We start from the raw sequence: 22,093 nt of genomic DNA on the forward strand, positions 1-22,093 counted from the left end.
GTGAATAAAAATGTAAAAGCCTGCATTCCTTAAAGAAACACATCATGACAGAGTTTGGAACTAAGATCTGGTTTAGTCTAGAAATTATGGAGTTCTAGACAACACACAAAGCATCTGATGGGGTTACCCTCAGCTGCAACCACATTTGTTTGCAGCTCTAAACTGACAGAGTGAGAGTCGTGTTTTTGTTTGTCAAAGTCAACTGGTTGTGGCGGCCATCTTAATTGGATTGACTTTGAAAGTAAACCAGTTGTACATCCAATGATTATTTTCAGAAAGTTTCATTCAAATCCCCTGGTGGCTGGTGAGATCTCCGGGAATCAGACGGTGTAGGCTCTAACTGTTAATGGCCGTGTTCGAGATGAGCCAGTTCTGCGCAGATTAGATTTGTGTCCGACTTGACGCCGACTTGCTCTGCCGTCATGCATACGTAGACAACGATAACCTTGTTAGATCAAGGCGGCTGCAGATTTTGGAGCAAGGCGCTGCAGTTGCTCTCCATCGGCTGCAAAACCTAGGGCATGATGGGAAACGCCTGGCTCAAACCTGATCTAAGATCTGATTGGTTCATATTTTGATCCAAACATCCGGTGGTAGAACATGAAATGTTAGTTGGTCACATGTATTCTGTAAATCATGTAACGTCGATGATGACAACTATATAGGCCATAAAGACAAATGTGTTTTGTGTTATTTGTCACGTTTCATATGAGCACACTAAAGCTGCAGCTGATAACCATTACTTATTATTACCCCGGCTTTCCACAGCAGCCGTCAGCAGCACGTTACTGCAGCAGCACGTCATAGCTGCTGATAGGAACGGCTGTGGTCAACAGAACCTTTTCAACTGGAGCCGTCAGCAGCGCGAGTCGGCCGCGTCTCAGGAGCAGCATGTCGCGGCCTTTACGCGCCGGTTCTATTTCCTACGCGCGACGCCTCTGAAACGGGTCAAGTTCGACATTTTTGGGGAAGGAAAGACAGGAAATCGGACGCGGAAATGGAGAGAAGCTCCCGATATTTTCAGAATAAAGAACGTACTGCCTTCCGGTCGTTTTACTTTAAAAAACGTTACTAACTGTGCGGCCCCGTGAGAAGTTATCACCTAGCTAGCGGTCTCCTTTGTTTTTCAGGTCCGTATTGGCGATTATAAAACGGACAGAACATAAAAACACAAACATTTTGGAGCCATGTTGTAGTTTTCTCCTGCTTGTTGTTGTGTTTACTGACGAAGTCACTCGTGTGACTTCGTGCTCGGTCGGTGACAGCTGCTCCCCTGCTGATTCGCGTCTCGTGGGAAGGGCCAAGCAGCAGCTTACGCGAGCAAGACGTGCTGCTGCAGTAACGTGCTGCTGACGACTCCGGTGGAAACCCGGGGTTAGTCAGGTCTCCATATACAATATATGACATCCACAAACACGTGAGGATGTGTTTCAGCTGCTAACAGGTACCAGAATTAAAATAAATAATTAAACAAGTATGAACTCTAACGCAATATCTTCATCCATCGTCACCCCCGAGCTACACATGTAGGGAAATCTGTCCGACTTAAATGCCGGCTTTCAGCCACTCCCCCTGCTCTCGTCTGCTTTCCAGGCGAGGCGCAGCTCAACTCGAACACGGCCAATGACACAGTTTGACTTAAGGGAAAGTTGAATTGGGGTTCTGTGGTAAGGATATGATCAGTCCACATTGTAGACAGCTCTTTGAAGGGCCTCGATTTGGCAAAAACGAGCTTAGTCCTGGTTGTACCGGAGGACAGAGGACAGGAGAACGCGCAGCTAATTAATTAAACAATTTGGTTCTGTACCTTTCTCTTCAGCACAGCCGACAAAGGTTTAAGATGGGTCAGTCCTCCTGCATGCTCTTGAAAAATTGTTCCAAAATGAAAGTTGAACCCACATCTTTTTTATCTGTGAATGCAATGCCGTTCGGCGAGTCTCAAATAAAAATTTGGGCTTCTTACTGTAAAAAAAATATACCATTAATGTAAAAAAGAAACTCTAAATAAACTATGTTCACATCCAGAATCAAACCCAGGTCTTCTGCACGAGAGTCCGACGTCTTACTAGGCGAGCTAACGCGCCAGTGACGTCACTTGTATCTGTACCATTTAAGAACGATTCGGAGGGCTATGTCTGAGCGTGAACGCGCATTAAGCAGCCTGCTTGACCCGAGCAGCTCTCTTTTTCTGTGATTTTACAGAAAAATAGGCAATCACAGAAATAAATTCTTTCTTACCAGTGGTAAATTAAGTGCAGCACATTATCAATTAAAAACAATTACAATTGGGTAAAATGTGTAAATGAACAGAGTTCTTAAATAAACGAAAAGATGTAATAACAACAGAGAGCTTATTCCAGTCCAATGGAGCTTTAACTCTAAAAGCAAGTCTCCCAACTTCCTTCTTAACTGGAGGAACAACAAAAGAGATACTATATGGACATTCAAAGGGCACTAAATACATTTTTAAATACTCAGGAAAATTTAAAAAATATAAATTTGAAGATAAACAATAACCAATGAAAGCTCCGTCTTTCCTTTAAAGGAAGCCAGTTCAAACTTTCAAACATAGTACAGTGATGAGTGTTAAAAGGACAACGCAGCACAAAACGACAAATACTGTTGTAAACAACATCTAGTGGATGGAGCCAAGATGCAGTGGTATTGGTAAATTATATCTGCGTAATCGCAGATTGGAAACAACAGTTGAGTTGCAATATGATTTCTCACTCTAAAATCAAAGCAGTTAATTGATTGATATAACGTTTTAAGTTGATAATTAACCTTACTAGTGACTGACTGAATGTGAGCTTTAAAATAAGATCAGATTCAAACCAAACTCCTAAATATTTAACTTTGTCAACACATTTTAGATGTGAAGAGTCCAAAAAGTGTAAGCTGAGAGTTCCATTAATGACTGGAGCAGACGTATGTCTCCAAAAAAGAGGTGCATAAGACTTAGATTAGTTAAGGATAAGTCTGTTATTGATAACCCAGTGCTGTAAGCTATCAAAATTAGACTGAAGGTACTCCTGAATTTCCAGTGCGGTGGACTTAAACCTACATTATATGGTATCATCAGTGTACAGATGCACAGCACACGTGGAACAACATAGAGGAAGATCATCAATAAAAACTGAAAAAAAGCAATGGCCTGGATTCTCCAGAATCCAGATTGAAATAGAGAAAGTATGTTATTAATTTCTAAATAGCTATAAAGTTGATTGAAAACTATCTTTTCAAATATTTTAACAACAGCATTTATTATTGCTATAGGTCTATAACTATTGAGATCACAAGCATCTCCTCCCTTAAACAAAGGGAAAATCTTAGTACATTTCCATGCTGAAGGTACTGAGTAAGTATTAATTGAAAGATTAAAAGGTACAGCTAATGGAATAGCAAGCTCATGAGCTGCAACAAATTTACTCTCAATTCCCTCTGGACCAGGAGCACTTGAAGTTGACAGTGAACGTATTGTTTGTAAAACCTCAGAAGGAAAAATTTGTGAGAGTGAAAACCTACTAAAACAAGTCTGTGACAAAAACATGATCTAGTCGAGTAAGTAGCTAAGTTAGGGTGATACATTTTAGAGAAACACAGACTAAAGCCCTCCACAATTTCATTAGGAAATTAATGATTATCACACTGCCATAAAATTCATATTTCATGGTGATTTTGACAAATGATGGTGGATAGAAACTAGCTAGAATTTCTCCATAACACTAACAGCAAATATCAACCAAGTTTTACTTATTGGACCGATACCGATATGTTAAAAAAAAAAAGACTAACAATGGCCGATACCAGTGTTGGTGTTGATATATCGTGCATCCCAATGAAATACTATAAAACTTTTGAGATTAGAGTCATTTTAAGACAGTAGAAATACTCTCAGACTAGTTGAGGGCTTGTCTGTGAGGTTAGAAGTCTTTTCTGTTTCCCTGAACTAAGTCTTTTGCCTTTGTTTCTCAGCTGGCCAGGAAATGCCTTAGGATTCCTCCGGAGGAGCTGGCCCAAGTGGCTGGGGAGTAGGGCTGAACAATAATTCAATAACAATATTTATCGATCAATAGAAAAAAAATGGATCAATAAAAAACTTCAATAAAAGTTTCTTTTTTCCATTATAGCCTACTGGATAGCTTTATACTAGAGTCATTACTGACACCAAACCAATCAAAAAAACAGACCCAAGCACGCTCCATCACCAAGCCCTCCCCTCTCAAACCTAAACAGACAGCAATGTGACTAAAACAAGATGTTGCAGCAAGGAGAGGTGGAAGAAATTGTTACAGTACCTCACCAGTGTGGCAATATTTTCATTCTTACAAGTCTGACAAATAACAAACGGTGGTTTGCAACAGAGAATCAATCTCTGTTACTATTGTTGTTAGCCTCAAGGGCAAAATGCCGATCATCACTTGTAAGTCGCTTTGGACAAAAGCGTCTGCTAAATACATAAACATAAACAAGTCTGGTAATGCAAGCATAAAGTAATGGCCTAAGATGACCAGGGCTGCACTTAAAATATATTTTTGAGATTTTTTATATAGTTTTCATAATTATTGATATCGATCAATATATATATATATATATATTTTTTTTTTTTTAACTGATAAGCTTTTTTATCTACATTGCCAGCCCTACTGGGGATAGGGAAGTTTGGGCCTCTCTGCTTAGGTTACTGCACCTGTGACCCAACCCAGAATAAGAAGATGAAAATGGATGGACAGATGGAGATAAGATAATAATCAGAGGTGAGCAGAATTCCCCCTGGTCAAAATATCAGGAAATAAGAATCCAAACCCTGTCATCTGAAGCTACGTTTCCTCTAGCTGAATTCTCCGTGCTGAAACAGGCACATCTGAGCTTTTTCCCCACAATTAGACTTACAAGCATTCATTCCTACTAGAGACCACTGCAAATATTAAAAATATGAGTGAAGGACCTCTTTAACTTTTTCACAGATGCACATTTAAGAAGATCTGCTGTCCCTTTGATGGCAAAATTTGTAGAAAATGTTTTTTGCACAATCGGTTAGCACCAAGTATGGGATGGCTGTGACTCTGCTACCATCTTTTAGCTCAAAGTCTGTAAAACTGAGTGAGTCGCTGCCACTTCTGTGTTTGCTAAGGCTGATTCATTTGTGTTTGACCAGCCAGTGAAATGTTTTGTTAAAACAGACAAAAGCTCCATAAAGACAGAGTGAGATAACGATGAGAAACAAGCATTGCTGCACGTTTTACTGTAGCTTTACATTTTTCACACAAACCTTTTGCTGCACAGTATGCAACACAGTTTATCATCTCTCCCCTCTCAAAGCCCAACGTTTCATCAAGAGACAAACTATAGTTGTCATCCCTTTCCAGGTCCCACAGTCTGAAGAGTAAAAAAGACAATTATTAACAAAGTTCAAAATGTTCCAACACATTCTCACACCCATTGGGGCTCCCAACGCGTCGGAAACGCTTGGTCACCCATCGTCAGTTGTTGCCGCATCGGGTGTGAGAATGTATTGAATGTACAGATGTGTGTAAGCTAAAAGGCAGAAAATGCTTAAAACTCACCTGATTATTTGTTCTCCAGTCGCTGTAATGAGGAAGCTGTTCTCTGTCCAAATAATATCAACGTTCTGCCCAGCCTTGCTGCTCAGCTTTACCTAAAAACAGGTTTACAATCTAAATGTGTTCGTTTAAACATCTGAAACAGGATGCTATAAGACATCTAGGAAAGTGCTCACGTGGTTATTGACAGGCTACAGGATAATTATATTTTTCTTTTCTCTTTGTAGTTTTGTTTTAATGTAGCTGGCCAACAGTCAGTTGTAACGTCCAGCAATGGTCAGTTTAGGTACAGTCTGACCTTTCAACATCTATTCAACATCTGGTCAGAAAGGAGACACAACACTGCATGTGTTCCCTTTAAATGAGCCTGCCTTCATACCAGCTCACAGACTCTGCAAATCTGAAAGATAAACAATAACTTGCTTTCCCAAGGTCCCATCTGTCTGCCTCCACAGAAGGAACACTCCAGCTTGAATCAGTTGCTAAATTCAAGAATGATTTCCTAAATCAATATGAACTTCTTCCACGACCTATAATCTAGATAATCTTTAAATAAACATTTGTTTATTACCACTTATAATAATTATAGTATAATGAAATGCTTCATTAATCTGTGCTCACTGAATGGACGTTATGTTATGTCTACAGAGACTGCCATGTGTTCATGTTTATACGACGAGGTCCTCACACATGCATTCACACAATAACAAGTACGGCTAAATTAAACCCTGACACACATAGTATTAAACCAGTCAGAACATCCTGTATCAAAGAAGGCGTGTTTCTGAGTTGTCTTGGTAACATCTCAAACTTGTCAGCCTTTGATTGGCTGTGCAAATCATAACATCATAACCTTAAAACTGAATCATCCTGAGTTTTTCGGCAGTTCTAGAGAATCGCTCAGACCGGCTATCTGTAGCAAAACCTCTTTAACCATCAAAGATTTTGACACTTCGTCAAAACCTTTTTTTGCACCTGCAAAGCTGGTGAGCAAACAGTTCCTGCAAAAACAAAGCTGATATTGTTAGACTCCTTAAGAGTCCGCCAGACGCACGGTTCCATCCAGCTGTTGTGACCCGAGACATCTCCGGTGCCAGAGGTCAGCCGACCACTGTGACATTCGGATCCACCAAGAAGGTCTCTCCAAAATGGGTGGAGTAGACACGACAGATTGATTGCGTCTGGATGTTCTTCTGATGATAACAACTTTATAGCTTAGAGCAAACCAAATTCTTTTCACCAGAACTCAGCTTTCTTTGATAAGGAAGCTCTGACTGACATCGCAGTCACACATAGGTTCCTTCATCACATTTAGTTACATCCACCCACAGTAAATGCTTAGTTAATTAGTCGTGTTTTAAATTGTTTGTAAAATAAATTTCTTACTTTTATAAACCTGACTCTTTCTTGAAGTAACACGAAGTGTGGTTGATCACTGAAGCAGCAAAGAACCTAGATCTTTGAACAGTAGAACCTTTTTTCAATATATGAGATAAAAGTATAAATAACAACAAACCTTCATGAATTCCTGAGCTCCACCTTCAGGTCCCAGCATGTATTGTGACAACATCAGATTCTCTGTGATCACAGCAAACACCTTTCTTTTCTCAAAATAGAAAAGTTTCTTGATGGAGCCTTCTATGGTGAGAAGAGTGCTGGTCTGACAATGCTCATCCACAACATGGACTTTCCCTGTGTAACATTGGGATAAATAATCAATGAACATAACAAAATGCACATGAAGAAGAAAAAAAAAGACTCAAATGAAACTTTTACCATCAGCAGTGCCGACATAGAATGCAAGTCCTTCCTGTGGGCCCATCTTCAGAGGTGCACCATTCCAGCTGAACATGTCTAGAGCATTTTCATCTCCACTCACTGACGCCCGAGCTAACATCAGCACATCACTGTTGGGAGAGTTAGAGGCTACCATCAGTCTGTGTTCAATTAAACTTCAAGGATTTGTTTGAGTCTGGCTTTGTTCTTTCTATTGCATTTAGAAGTGTGAATACATTGAGCCTTACTGACCAACATGATTGCAATTTTCTTTCATGACGACCAGGTGATAAATTAATGTTTCATAGATTCACCAGAGGAAGAAGAACTGGACACTACTTACTCGCCAGGAGAGGCGGGTTTGAAGAGGCAGGAAGTTAAAGGTTTGTTGTATTCATGCCTGATTAGATGGTTTCCTATAAGTCTTCCTCTGGCATCTAACTTCCATACTGCTAGAACACCAGTCTGTAAGAGACAAAAACATGCTAACATCATAGAAAATAATTTACAGTCTCAGATGCGCACACAAACACCTATATCTCTATGTTGCACCTACAACCTACCTGATCACCAGTTACAAGACGGCTACCAGAGGTGCTCCACTCCAACAATGTGATGCAGGATGTGTGTGAGCTGGGCAGAACCGTCTGATCTCCAGATGGGTGTGTCAGCAGGACTACCTCTCCATTCTCCCAGCCCAGTGCCAATACTGGTTTTAAGGGGTGCCAGCGCAAATTAGTGGGCTGTTGGGGTCGCTCTACATGGCAGCTCTCCACTTGCTCTCCCTGTAATTAAGACAGGGCTGGTTAATGGGATCAAGACCGTTCAGAGAAGCAAGCCCAGTCACTATTTCTTACCTGCTGTAGGTAGAGGTTCACGCTGCCTCCAGAAGCAGGGCTGCTAGAAGCCACAGCCAACAGGGGAAAGCTCGAGTGCCATGTGAGGTGAGAGGGCACATCGCTGCTTTCAGGTGCCTCGATACGGTAGTCAAAATACACCGCCATGTCCCCCCTCTCTGTATAAACACAAGTGATGGTGCCAGCTGGGTGAAATACCTAAAGGGAATCGATGCGTTCTTTTGTTTACATTTTTTTAATTTTCACAGCTTCGCGACTCTGGCTATTCTGGACATTCACTAATTACAAGTTCACCATTAAATCCACCTTGATATGTACACACTAATGTATTTTTGTATGTGGCCGCTTTACCTGGATGCGGGGGGATGTGCATAGATTAACCGATACCAGACTGTAGAACGTAAAAGTGAGCCCTCATGCAGTAAAAATATCATTATGTGACAAGTGGCTAACCCATTTTAGCTTCAACTAGCCGCTAGCATTAGCGTTGGTAGCCAATGTTAGCGGGTGACCCTCGCGGGCTGAAACTAATTACCTTACCTTTCGGTAAGCTTACAAAAACTTACTTTTGTGTCACTTTTTTACATGAACGAAACTCTTGTCCAGACAAACTAAAATAACGAAACACGGGCCGTTTTCAGCGGTTGTGTACCCTCCTGTGTGAGTAAAAAAAGCGTCTCTCCTAGTTGCCCCTGACAACGTCGGTGGGAGGACTAGGAGGCGGGGTTACGGAAAGCAACGAGGGATGACGAGCTGCTGCCGAATGGGATCAATAAGGTAACAGTAGTTTTTTCCCCTTTCGCCTACATATATCAGATATAATTTAATTTTTACTTTTTCATTTTTAGGCTTTAGAAGTTGTGTTGAGCTGCAAGGTGGAACATTGGTTTTCTCAGTTCCATTGCAGCAAGGTCACAGGTTCGAATCCCAGCTGATCTTTCTGCATGGAGTATGACAGTAAGTTTGAATGTGTATCCCTGTGAAGGTGACCCGTCTAGGGTGTCCACCCCACCTGAAGACTGCTGGAGGTAGACAAACCAGCCCCCTGTGACCTTAGTGAGGATGACTTGGTTAAAGATCATAATACTGAGAGACTGTTATTCAAATAAAACTGGTTTATTTTGTTAGAAATAAACTTTCCTGCTCTGGTGGAACTATTCAAAAAGTGTGAATAAAGATTTGTATCAATAATTAATTCAACATTTTTAATGGTGAAACTATACAAACTAGTTTCAATGACAATGATGGGTCAAAAGTAATAGTAGTTACTGTACAAGCATGTCTGCACACACATGTTCAAAGGAAATCTTCAAACAGAAAATATGTTTAAGTCATTTAAAATTTTAATACTTAAAACAATTCTGGGCAAAAGGGACACCATGTGGGTTTTTCACTCAAAAATCCAAAGATTTAAACAAACTAAATACTTCTTAACACGTACAAAGTGGTGAATATGTAGGTTCTCATGAACGTATCTTTGTCCCCACTGGTGAGCTAATTGTTTCAGGATGTGTAAAATACTGAAACACCTGCAGTAGCAGATTTTGAGCTCAAAGAACAGCCTTCAGCACATAACCAGTACCATCCATTTTTGGCAGACCAGACCTTTGCGTCAGGAAATAAACTTCAGGCAGAACTTTCAACATCAATAGTTATCTAGTCTCTATGAAGCTCATCTCTCGTCACCAGTGTTCGTCTCTGTAGACACAATTCTAATTGCTCTGTGTTGTGATCATGACTCCAGACTCTGTGCCTGTTGATCTTGCAGCTGCTTCTTCAGGCTCTTATCCAGCAGCACCAGACTCTGCATGGCTAAACTCCTGCAGTCTGCATCAGGGTCTCCTTCAGCCACATCTGTGGACAGTGATGGCACAGAAAGATTTGTAATGTTCCAGAGAGTTGAAATCATGCAGCAACGAATGTTAGATCTCAGTTTGCACAATTTACCATTTCCAAAATGTAATGCATGCCCTTAGTGGTAAGCAGTTCTGGTTCACTGCTTGAGTGAATAAAGCTAATAAATAAAATCCCAGCAGTTTAGCCAGCCAGCTCACAGACAGCTGTGCAGTACAGGACATCCTGGTTACCCATGTATTTCCCAGAAATGCTCGATCCAGCCATGCATGTGTTGCGTGTGTCACTGACAGGATACTGATGGCAGAAATACATGATCCAGGTGCAGCTTTGAAGCTAAATCCTCACCACAGCATTTCAGATAAGTCTATTTTTATCTTTAAAGGGACTATAAGGAGTTTGACATTGTTATGCTCGCGACTGCCCCCTCAGGGCCAACTGTAACTGCAGTTTCAATAGTAAGCTCGTGCATGAGGCGCGCATGCTGTATGTGCACACTCCTGAACGAAAACAGCTGAGTCAGCACCCAGCTTGCATTAAAAGCATCAACCCTTTCCCCCATAACTATTTTATTAGTTAAAACGATTAATTAGTATAATTAAAATGGCCCAAAATGCTTTTATGTGTAAAATCAATTCTAAAAGTATAAATAAAAGTGATATTAGAGCAGATTTGGTGTGGCGATCCAAACCATTCTGTTATGGGACATAGCTCAGACCTCCTGCTCGCTTCATTCTCACAGACTCTGTCACATTTGCATTACCAGAATTTTCTTGAACAGCACCGTCCAGAGTTTGTTCTTTAAAGCTTCTATTAAATCCACCGTGTTGACGTATTTAACAAGTTTCCTCTATGCTGCAGGAGTTAAAGTTTACATTAAGGAGTAAAAGTTTGACAGACGTGTTTGTTTATATCTGGCTGCTACGCACCGGGTGGGGAGGAGGGGGGACTCGGTGCTGCACTCAGACAGCTGGTGTGATCAGCTCTGAAAAGCGTTGATCAAAATTTGCAGATCACGTTTTTTTCCAAGAAGATCGGCCGCGAATTCCTCTTCCGGTCGGCGTTCTAGGAATCGAAACTAGGAATAGACATAAAAAACTGAACGATTCCACGAAAAACTAACAGTTGGTCCCAGTTTCAACCGATGCTTGATGCCCAACCCTAAAATGCCAGGGAGCATTCTACAGGACCAGGGCATTGCAGGAGAATGTACGAGGAATATATTTTACATTTCTCCACATGTATTGGTTGTTAAACTTCCTTATAGTCCCTTTAACACGGATGTTCTATACGAAAACATATGGGATTTTTTAGGCTTCACTTTATTATTGTTGTTGTTAGAGTTTAGACTATTTAAAGAGCAAGTCACCCCCAAATCAACTTTTCTTTTTGCTGATAAAACTATATAAATGAAGTCTAATTGTGTCTTAGACACATGTAGTCCACAATTTGGCACTTGAGTGCACCTTAGTTAAATTTGACATATTCTGCCTAAAATTATTGTGCCATCTTCAGGTAAAAACTCTTCAATGCATTTGAATTTAAGTCATCGCTTTTGGCTAAGGGGTATACTATTCAAGGTTCAAGGTTGTCTTTATTAATCCCCAAGGGGGAAATTGAATTGCCTTGGCCAAGTAAACACAACATGCACATCCACACAATAAAACATTCACTGGTCCTGATAAAATATAAAAATATCAAATATACAATCATACGAAATGCTCATTGTAAAAACGCACTGCAGCTGGAATAAAAGAGTTCCTAAAACGTTCAGTGGAGCACCGGGGCATTAACATTCGTCCACTGAAAGAGCTCCTGAGATCCTTAAAAATCTGGTGAAGGGGGTGATCCTCCAGAGACATAACTGTCTTAAGTTTACTCTTCATCCTTTTGTCGATGATCATATCAAAGGAGTCCAAGCTTTGCCCAACCACTGAGCCAGATTTCTTGATCATTTTGTTGATCCTGTTTTTGTCCTCAGCAGTGAGGCTCCTGCCCCAACACAACACAGCATAAAACAACACACTGGCCATAATCCCCTGATAAAACACATTCAAGAGCCTCCTACTATGACATTAGCTGGTACATCATGATGTCACAATGTCATTGTGAGCCCGTGTGTGTGTGTATTTATCAGTGGCTCAGCCCTCTTGGTCTCCCAGGCAACAGCATTTGTTGCATTTTTCAAACAGGAAGTGGGAGTGGAGTAAGACTCTGGTAGGTGGGTGACTTGCTCTTTAAACTCTTTATTTCACAATATTTAAATTTACCTGCGAGCCAAGTTCTGGTCTCAAACAGCTGGTCGCTGAGGTCCAGCAGTATGTTTTGACTGGGCATGCTCAGAAAGACGGAGCAGACAGCAAAGAGGACGCCTCTTCTCACCATCCTTAAAGAAACATACAGCAGATTAAGCGCTTACAAAAACACAACAAAATGTAGTTAGATAATTTTACACAGAGATTTTGGATCAGACGTACTGGTCAGCATGGTACCGAACTGCCCACACAAAGTCCAGCAAAGCACAACCCATCTGTGCAGCCATCTGCAAAATAAACATTTAAATGAGCTAGATGTAAAGCATGAATACTAGGGGTGTAACGGTCAGCTAAATTCATATTCGGTTCGGTTCAGTGTTTAAGAGCTCCGTTCGATTAATTTTTGGAACATTATTATTATATGTATTTATTTATTGAATATCTGAAGCAGCTTTTATAGTGAGCAGGACCAGGTGTCATCACAGGCTGCTGATCTAACATGATGTCTTTCACAGGTGATTTGCGCAGCTATGAGTGTCACGCTCATACAGACAAGTGTTGTGTTTGACTGCTGATGCTCCATGTTTTTATTTCTGCAGTGAGCCTTAAAAACTCACCTCACACCGCACAGTTTCTTCTTTAAAACTAGGGCTGCACAATATATCGAAAAATTATCGTCATCGCGATAACAGGACGTGTGATAGGCCCATCGCAAAACACGTCAAAAACGGCGATAACTGTTTGATTCAAACATTTCCATCTGTGTTATACATCAACTTTTTTTAAACCAGCTGTTTTTTACGTGGAAGTATTATTTGACCAATCAAATGTAGCCCTTCCGATATGCGGCCAATTAGATGGGTCAGTTTATGTAATACGCCTGCCCCCTACGTAGACCCTTAGAATGGAAAGCAACACCCGAACTCAGTAAGCGGCGCCGTTCCCTTGTTCGCCATTCTGGCTCAGAGCAACGAACACACTTTGTGCTGAGGTTTCTGGATTCAGCACTGCTTTCAAACATGAACATGAGTCCGCTCGGTTTCGTTAATCATTTTTACCGGATTGACTCCGACACGTGCTGGTGAACCAACCCACCTTCACGTCGCTAGTGTTCCACCGGGTGGTGATGTTAGCCCCAGGCTCCGGTTAGCTTCCAGCTAAAAGGCTACAGCACTCTCCTCCCAGTCCTACCCTGCTAAAGAGGGCCTGGAAAAGTTCCCCCACACATCAAAGTGATTTTTCATTTATGAGCTTTTATAACCTTCTTAATCAGGATAGTTGATTTGCTGCTGCACATAAACTGTCAGTCAGAAGCTCTGCTAGCCGGTTATCTTAGAGGAGCTAGTTCAATTTGTTAGCTTGTTATCAGAATCATAGTTGCAGTTTCATCATCTGAGCTGCTTTTTAAGATCTAGGTAAACTTGTTCAATTTGGGGTTAAAAACAAACGTTTTCACACATTTTCCATGTAGTTTTTTGCCAGTTCCTCTTCTGAAAGGTAGACAATTGTTTTGCTCTTTCACTCAGAAAATCTTAATATTCTCCTAGTTTGGCCCAGCACAGTTCACTTTCCAATTACAGCAACAGCCTTATATCATAACCACATAAGTGGAGAAAATGTTCTGTAGCAATGAGAGAGAATTTGCTGTTGCATTTAAATGATGTTAACTATTATTTAACATTTAAAGTTATATTCAGACATTTTTATTTATTCTAAAACCCTGGTAAGGGATGTTTTTCTGTATTTGGAGCATCAGAAAAGGTTTTATGGTGGAGGTGATGTTTTAAAGTCACTGAGAAACTGCATGCAGTTTGTTGTTTAGCAGCCAATACAGTAGCAGGTGCACCTGCATATTTTTGCAATAAAAATGTTATGTTGTAATGGAAATCATGCATTAGTTTTTGTTTACTTTGAACCCAGAGCAGACGTCACACGCCAGACAACATAAACACTGCATACTTTAGTATTTGTTCATTTATCCCAAGTAATATTGATATGGGTGACTGAGCACTGTTATCGAATATCGCAGGTTTTCCTAATATCGTGCAGCCCTATTCAAAACTCATATTAAATAACGAGCTTCCTCCACACCGTATTTTTTGTTGTAGGATGAAAACTTTACATCAATTGTCCCAGGGGAAAAGTTCTGCAGATGTATTTGTTTACATTTTTGCCGCTGCGAGCCTGCACAGAGTGAAAAAAGGGAAGGAGGGACGACGCAACGCTCCGTTCAGCTTCTCTACAGGCTCCACAGTAGCAGCGACAGCCAGCTGGTTTGATACACTCTGAAAGTCGTTGATCAGAATTAGCAGATCACATTTTTAAACGGAGATCGGGCGGGTGCGGCCATCATGCTTCACTCAATAGTGTCCATGCGGAAACTCGCCTAGGAACTTTTATATGCTGCACTTAAATCAAGCAAAAAAAAAAAAAAAGTCATTATTTTACAGAAAAAAATTAACTGAATTGGTACGAAATGGTCCCCCCCCCCCCCAATGTTACACCCCTAATGAATACACATTATTGAAGAAGAAGCAATCTTTTAAATAGCGCTTCACAAGAGCAAAATTTTTAAATGAAATAAAAATAAATTTGAAAAGATTTTAAAATATGATAAAAGTCAATGTAAATAATAAAATGAAGAAAAAGTGAAGAAATGGACAAAGAGAATGAATAAGAAAAAAGGTAATCAAAACTACCGGTGCATTGACAGCCAGATGCATAAAGAGACCCAGAGTGTGGATCAACCTGCCCAGTACCAGGTGGTCACTGCCCAGCAAGTCAAATGTCACCTCTGGCCTGAAAAAAAAAAGATGTTAATGTTTTAAAATCTCCTCTTAAAAGCTTTCACACATAAATTTTGACTCTTGTTCTTAAAAAAAAATGAGGTTCCATAAACTAAAAGACATACTTGTCATAATTCCTGAGCAGAGGGAAGAAGAAGTATCCAGCAACAGGAGCATAACGGTTTGGACAAGGTTTAACTGCAGGCTGTGAGGCTCCCTGGAGGAACAATACAACAGTTTCACAAAATATGAAACAACTCAATTCAAACTATTTCGATCACATAACTTTGCTCCCGTTCCAAGTCTGACACGATAAATTTAAAGTATCCGCCCATACAAAGTCCAGATACTATACTTGAGTAATACATTATAAGAAGGAGAAAAAGGGAGAACATATTCAGGATGTTCTTTCTTGAAGTTGGGGTGATCACCCCAGCGGCACTCGGGACAGGCAGGAGGGGCCTGGAATGGGGCAGGGAGTTGCAAGAAGAAAAAAAAGTTGGGGCTATGTGGCTCCTGTGAATGAAGCATTAATTTATGAAGCAGTTATCTAACCTTTATAATATACTTTATAAATACCTTTAAAAAAAGCTAAACTTGCTTCTTGCTGTTGTTATGGTCTGTTACCATGTGACAGTAATCCACAACTATAAAAGTTCCTATGGCAAAAACAGTAATAATCTAATGACCAGTGTTAATGAATTACTTAATATACTTGGTAATTAATTGTATTTAATAATCAATCAATTAACAGATAAATAATTAAATAATTAAATTAATTAATTAATGTAACATCCAAAAGGGTCAACTTTCACCTATATATTGACCAACATAATAAACTTTCGTCTACAGAAATAAATCCACTTTCTGTTTGGCCTTCCAAACCCAGAAGGTTCTGTTCAGTGCGTGTTTACATACAGAAGACAAAACACCCAGACAAACATTCTCTCCCAAAGTCCTACACTCTCTGCATGAAAGCCAGACGTCAACATTCTTCACTCTGAACAAGTGAAGACTCCATGACTTTTACAACTCATATGCTTACAATAATCATATGTGATGGATGAACAAGATGTTTAAAAGAAATGTTTGAATAACCTGTGCTTAAACCAATGATGGCTTTAAAATGAATATTGTTCTTACAATGATCCATTTATATCACTAATCAGTATGTGTTTGATTTAACAAGTTAATCATTGTTTGCACTCATACACATTACAATAAGATACTCATCAAGGTTAAAATGCACCTCACATAAGGTTTTGATCATTCTCATTTACAGTGTTAAAAACATCTTTGTATCTGAGGAGGACGTGGCTTTTCTGAGGGATGTTGGTAAAAACTCAGAAACGTGTCAAATTCTGATTTGCCAAACTTGGCCAGGAATCATAACAAAGTAGTTGAATAAAACAAGAATTACTTCCCGAGTAATTCAGTTTCTCGCTGACCCTCGAACCGGCCAATTCAGGAAACAAGCATTTTTGAAACCATCTTGTCCTTTGACCTCCAGTCAAAGCCTCTCTGCAACGCTGCGGCTGATAACAAACAACCGGCTCTTCTAAGAGCCAAGCAAACATCAGCCTTAGATGCAAATAAGCATTCCAGCTTTTAGCCTTCACCTCAAGTGATCTCAGACCGGACGGGTCCTATCGGAACTGGCTACGGGTTCCTGATATCAGAGGTTCACTCCACAGGCAGCGACCCGCACGACCCCCCGGATCGAACGAGAACCTCCACACCAAGGGTGCATAGACTTGGCACGACAGAATGCATGTGATGCTGTTATTAATAAACAACTCTCTAGTTTAGAACCAAACAACAAATTCTTTTACACCCAGATTTCACAATTTCTGTCAGATACAAAGAACGGTTGCTACAACATCTAGCTTCCATCATAACACCTCACATCTCATTATTCATATCTTGTCATGTATAAATTATTAGTTTAGGAAAAATAATTAAATTAATTTTATAAACTATATACTAACTCTTGGGCAAAAGGAGATCTGAGGCACTCAAGAGATGTAAAATAGAATTTTTCTGCATTTCCTGAGTGCCTCAGATCTCCTTTTGCCCAACATTCATGTGGATCCTTTGGCTGAGGAGCACCACTGAGAGCACCAGATAAAATTTGTTACACCCCTGCAGCACTTCCAACATTTTTTCCATTTATATACTGACTCTGTCTGAATTAATACGAAGTGTGTTTATGGTCACTAAAGTAAAGAACCCTGGAATCTTATGATTAAACATTCAAAGATCAATCAGATTGACATTTCATATTTATATGGAATCATCACATCTTATTGGTCATAATTAATATGTTTTAATTGCTACATTATTTAATTAATTAATAAATTAATTAACACTTTAATAGAATGTACAATTGATGATGCATGAATGAACTAACATTAACATTTATGGTCACACCAGACAATTACTAATTAATTAATTGTAAGACAGAGGCCTTGTCTGGTGTGACCATAAATGTTAGTTGATTCATGCATCATCATTTGGTACATTCCATTCATAATACCATTAATATCAATGTTAATGTTAGTTGATTAATGCATGTTACTCCGAAATGACCACACTGGCTCGGCTTCCTGACGACAGGCGCTTAGCCTTGTTTATTAAACGCCGTGAAAACTACACACTGAGAAACAGTAGCTTCAGACGCTTCATTCTTTGAAGACAGAACATGTGCTTTAGCAAAAAAATAAATAAATTAAAAAAAGGAAATACCTCATGGCCGCGTGCCACTTCGGAGGTCCAAGTTGAGTACAATTAGTCTTCCACATTCTAAATTAACACACAAATTAATTGCAATACTATGCATAACAAATATTTACAATATTACACACAAATACAACAAGTTACCTCGAGTAATTGGCAGCGCAGATGCTGCAGATGGCTCAGACAAAGCGGTCTGCGTGCTTCTTTATGCACATACAAGTCTCATCTCACATCAAATCTCGCGGTAACTCGATGAGGAAGATACCACTTGTTCCAAAATAAAACACAGATTTACGATACAAACAAATATTTATATATTTTAACTTCGGGAACTAAATATGAATATTTTTATGACACAATGCATCATCATTTGGTACATTCCATTCAAAATAACATTATTATCAATGTTAATGTTAGTTGATTCATGCATCATCACTTGGTACATTCCATTCTTTATGACGTCATTCTGTAGGCAGGGTCTGGTTGCCACAACACTCAGCTAGATCAAAGGACAGTGACACATCACTGTCAGTTAGTTCTGTCTACTGTTCAGTTGCGTTCAGTTTTTTTATACTCTCACTTCAGAAATCAGTTTCTGATCACTGGTGAGTAATTTAAAGAACAATCGCAGGAAAAGTTGTTGGTTCAACTTGTTGCTCAAACAAAATGTTCTCAAGAGTGGAAGAGATGAACTCAACATTAGGTTTGTTGAAACAAGACGACAGCCCGCGTTATGGAAATAGTTTAGGAAAAATATCATTTCTTATTGAAGATGAAATGAAAAACAATCATCTTTACACAGATATGCAACACTCTTGTAATCCAGAAGATGGCTGGATGTCCGAAAGGAACGCTTATTTCATAGAACAACTTGAGAAATCCCAATATGAGCTTCAGAAAAGTTTGACGAATGCTGTGAAAATGAAGAATGAGAACGACAGATTAGAAGCACAGAATATTGAATTGAAACGCTGTCTTGAACAGTACAAGGAAGATATGGGAATGATGGCAACACAGTTTTACAATATGAAGAAGACTTTAGATGAATCTGATGACTTTACAAGTCAAGTGAATTATGAAAGAAGCCAAAGCTTTCTTGAAATGTATCAGACTAATTACACAGTTGAAGACACCTGTAATAAAATTAACGCAATCACAGCAACAGCCAAGAAAGACCTGGAAAAGAATAAGGACCGTCTCATCTGCAACTTAAGAGAGCATGTGCGATCAGCACTTCTTCAGGTTGAAATGAAACTCGCCTGGAGCGTTCAGAAGCCATCAGACACCTTTCAGTTTAGTGGAAATTGTATCACTGCTTTGCAAAACGCAATCATAGACAGTGAACAAAAAATATGTCAGCTAAATGAGCAGATGAAAATTTATACGCACGAAATTGAACAAAAATTACAGTTCAGTAAGGATCAAATGGCAGTTGAACTCAAAGACAGGGAGGTGTCAGATCTCTCTAAACAGGTTGAAAACCTCAAGACTGAGCTAGAGTCTGCAAAAATGAGAGCACAGAAAGCAGAGCAGGACCTTAAACATGCAAAAGTTTGTGCTAATGAAACAGAGGATTTGGTCAAGGGAGCTGTGATCAAATTCAAGCAGTATAACAAACATATTTCGCATCTACAGTCAACCTTCAATGAATTTGGTAAGTGGAAAAATCAAATCGGAGTCAAAAATGGTAAGGCGAAGGCCTTGTCTGGTGTAATTGATCAACTTGAGGAAAGTATAAAGGACCTTGCTGAAGAAAGTGAGACAGTGTATGACCCGAAACTCCACAAACCGTTGACAGACTTGAGTCAGGTTGAAGAGAGGGCTCTAGAAATGGAGGTTGATTATAAAGAATTAACTAGAAAGAACAAGGAGGCTGACAGAGAAATTCAGCAGCTGAAAAATAAACTGAAAGACAGCCCCAGCAAAGAAGAGATCAATTCTTACAGAAAACAAATTCAAGAGTTGCAGAAATCGGAAGCTGCACTTTCTGAGGAGGTTTCTGGTCTTAGAAAAGAGCGCTCAAAGTGCAATGAAGAAATTGCAAGCCTTAATGAAGACCTGGCTAAGGCTGAGCGTGAAAAAATAAGTGCCGAGAGAAACTCTGAGGAGCTGAAACAAATAAATCAACAACTGGAGATTTTAGTTAACTCTTTGAAGAAAAAGTATGAGGCCAACGAAAGTTGCAAACAAATGCTATCAAATAAACAAGAGGAAAACGAATCCACCGCAAGAAAGAACGTTGCTCACACTAAAGAGAAACTTAAGGAGATGAAACAGAGACACGACGAGGAACTGGCACAGCTGAAACTGGATACACAAAAAGAAACTAAAAAATACATCAACCAAGTTAGGCAGTTGGAGGAAAACCTTCAAAAGGAGCTTGAAAACCAGGCAAGCGTTCAAATTAAGCAAGACCCAGACATCTTTGTGAAGCTTGGAGAAACCACTGTAGAGCTTCTTTTTTGCCAGGAAAGGCTGGAACGCATTCAGAAAGAGAAAGACACGCTGGAGAAGGAATGTGAGGAGCTCAAAATACAAGTTAAGCAACTCAGTGGTGAAAATAAGAAGTCAGGCTCTAGGATGTCTCCTGGAATGAAAGAGATGGAAAAACCTGAAAAGTTAACTTTAGCATTGAAAAGTTCTCCTGAAGATCTAGCTGGCAAAGTGAGAATCTTGCAAACAATGGAGAAGGATCCAGGTTCATCTGAAACTGATGAGCCATGCTATGCGGGTTCAGATGACGATGACATGTTTCATGAGAATGCAGAAACACGATCACCAGTCTCTGATAATGATTATCAAAGTAGGTCATCTGAAGATGACAACGATAAAAGTTCATTTGTTTCATCAGACTCTGAGTGCGAAAGTGAAACAAGCTCGTCTGAAGATTGGAGCGATGGATCATGCTCATCGGACTCTACGTTTAAAAATGAAAAGATTTCTGTGGCTCGAACCTCTCCCAAGGAAAATAGATGCCTGCCAACTCCCGATAAACGAGGGGGTGAAGGCAGAAAGATGAAAACCCCTCCAAAGAAGAATAAACAAGGCACAGGTGTCATTTCACCAGAGAAAACATCTCACAAAACTCATTCAGGCATAAGTGAAAACTATGAATTGCTACTGGATGGTATAGACCCACGTGATGTTGAATTGATAAGAAATTTCCATTTGTCAAGCTCTGATAATGAAAATACATCTGAAGGGGAAATAAGTGAAGCCTCATGCTCATTAGGCTCTAAGTCTGAACTAGGTCATGACCACAGGACTTCTGAACACAAAAAAAGTGAACTTTCACCATGGTCATCAAACTCTGAGTGCGAAAGTGAAACAAGCTCGTCTGAAGATTGGAGCGATGGATCATGCTCATCGGACTCTACGTTTAAAAATGAAAAGATTTCTGTGGCTCGAACCTCTCCCAAGGAAAATAGATGCCTGCTAACTCCCGATAAACGAGGGGGTGAAGGCAGAAAGATGAAAACCCCTCCAAAGAAGAATAAACAAGGCACAGGTGTCATTTCACCAGAGAAAACATCTCACAAAACTCATTCAGGCATAAGTGAAAACTATGAATTGCTACTGGATGGTATAGACCCACGTGATGTTGAATTGATAAGAAATTTCCATTTGTCAAGCTCTGATAATGAAAATACATCTGAAGGGGAAATAAGTGAAGCCTCATGCTCATTAGGCTCTAAGTCTGAACTAGGTCATGACCACAGGACTTCTGAACACAAAAAAAGTGAACTTTCACCATGGTCATCAAACTCTGAGTGCGAAAGTGAAACAAGCTCGTCTGAAGATTGGAGCGATGGATCATGCTCATCGGACTCTACGTTTAAAAATGAAAAGATTTCTGTGGCTCGAACCTCTCCCAAGGAAAATAGATGCCTGCCAACTCCCGATAAACGAGGGGGTGAAGGCAGAAAGATGAAAACCCCTCCAAAGAAGAATAAACAGGGCACAGGTGTCATTTCACCAGAGAAAACATCTCACAAAACTCATTCAGGCATAAGAGAAAACTATGAATTGCTACTGGATGGTATAGACCCACGTGATGTTGAATTGATAAGAAATTTCCATTTGTCAAGCTCTGATAATGAAAATACATCTGAAGGGGAAATAAGTGAAGCCTCATGCTCATTAGGCTCTAAGTCTGAACTAGGTCATGACCACAGGACTTCTGAACACCAAAAAAGTGAACTTTCACCATGGTCATCAAACTCTGAGTGCGAAAGTGAAACAAGCTCGTCTGAAGATTGGAGCGA

At 39.9% G+C, this 22,093-nt stretch overlaps 2 protein-coding genes across 4 annotated transcripts in view; both read right to left on the reverse strand.

Annotated features, from left to right (window-relative positions):
- Positions 1-8,901, reverse strand: part of ift140 (intraflagellar transport 140 homolog (Chlamydomonas)) — a 36,510-nt gene extending 27,609 nt beyond the window's left edge. For 2 of the 3 annotated variants that reach the window (XM_015963414.3, XM_070545564.1), the window contains exons 1-8: positions 8,764-8,901; positions 8,198-8,355; positions 7,904-8,125; positions 7,684-7,805; positions 7,341-7,471; positions 7,081-7,256; positions 5,568-5,659; positions 5,273-5,379 (exon numbers count right to left, since the gene is read on the reverse strand). In XM_015963414.3, coding sequence (XP_015818900.1) covers positions 5,273-5,379; positions 5,568-5,659; positions 7,081-7,256; positions 7,341-7,471; positions 7,684-7,805; positions 7,904-8,125; positions 8,198-8,344 — 997 coding nt within the window. In that variant the 5' untranslated portion in view covers positions 8,345-8,355; positions 8,764-8,901. Of the gene's footprint in view, positions 1-5,272; positions 5,380-5,567; positions 5,660-7,080; positions 7,257-7,340; positions 7,472-7,683; positions 7,806-7,903; positions 8,126-8,197; positions 8,396-8,763 lie in introns of all 3 variants that reach the window. The other variant, XM_054749143.2, reaches the window with a different exon arrangement.
- Positions 8,902-9,518: 617 nt separating this feature from the next.
- Positions 9,519-22,093, reverse strand: part of telo2 (TEL2, telomere maintenance 2, homolog (S. cerevisiae)) — a 34,398-nt gene continuing 21,823 nt past the window's right edge. Inside the window, exons 16-20 of the mRNA XM_015963415.3 lie at positions 15,218-15,309; positions 15,006-15,105; positions 12,529-12,593; positions 12,322-12,437; positions 9,519-10,051 (exon numbers count right to left, since the gene is read on the reverse strand). Coding sequence (XP_015818901.1) covers positions 9,930-10,051; positions 12,322-12,437; positions 12,529-12,593; positions 15,006-15,105; positions 15,218-15,309 — 495 coding nt within the window. The 3' untranslated portion in view covers positions 9,519-9,929. The remainder of the gene's footprint in view (positions 10,052-12,321; positions 12,438-12,528; positions 12,594-15,005; positions 15,106-15,217; positions 15,310-22,093) is intronic.

This window comes from Nothobranchius furzeri, chromosome 16 (assembly GCF_043380555.1).
Source record: "Nothobranchius furzeri strain GRZ-AD chromosome 16, NfurGRZ-RIMD1, whole genome shotgun sequence".
Lineage (NCBI taxonomy): Eukaryota > Metazoa > Chordata > Actinopteri > Cyprinodontiformes > Nothobranchiidae > Nothobranchius > Nothobranchius furzeri.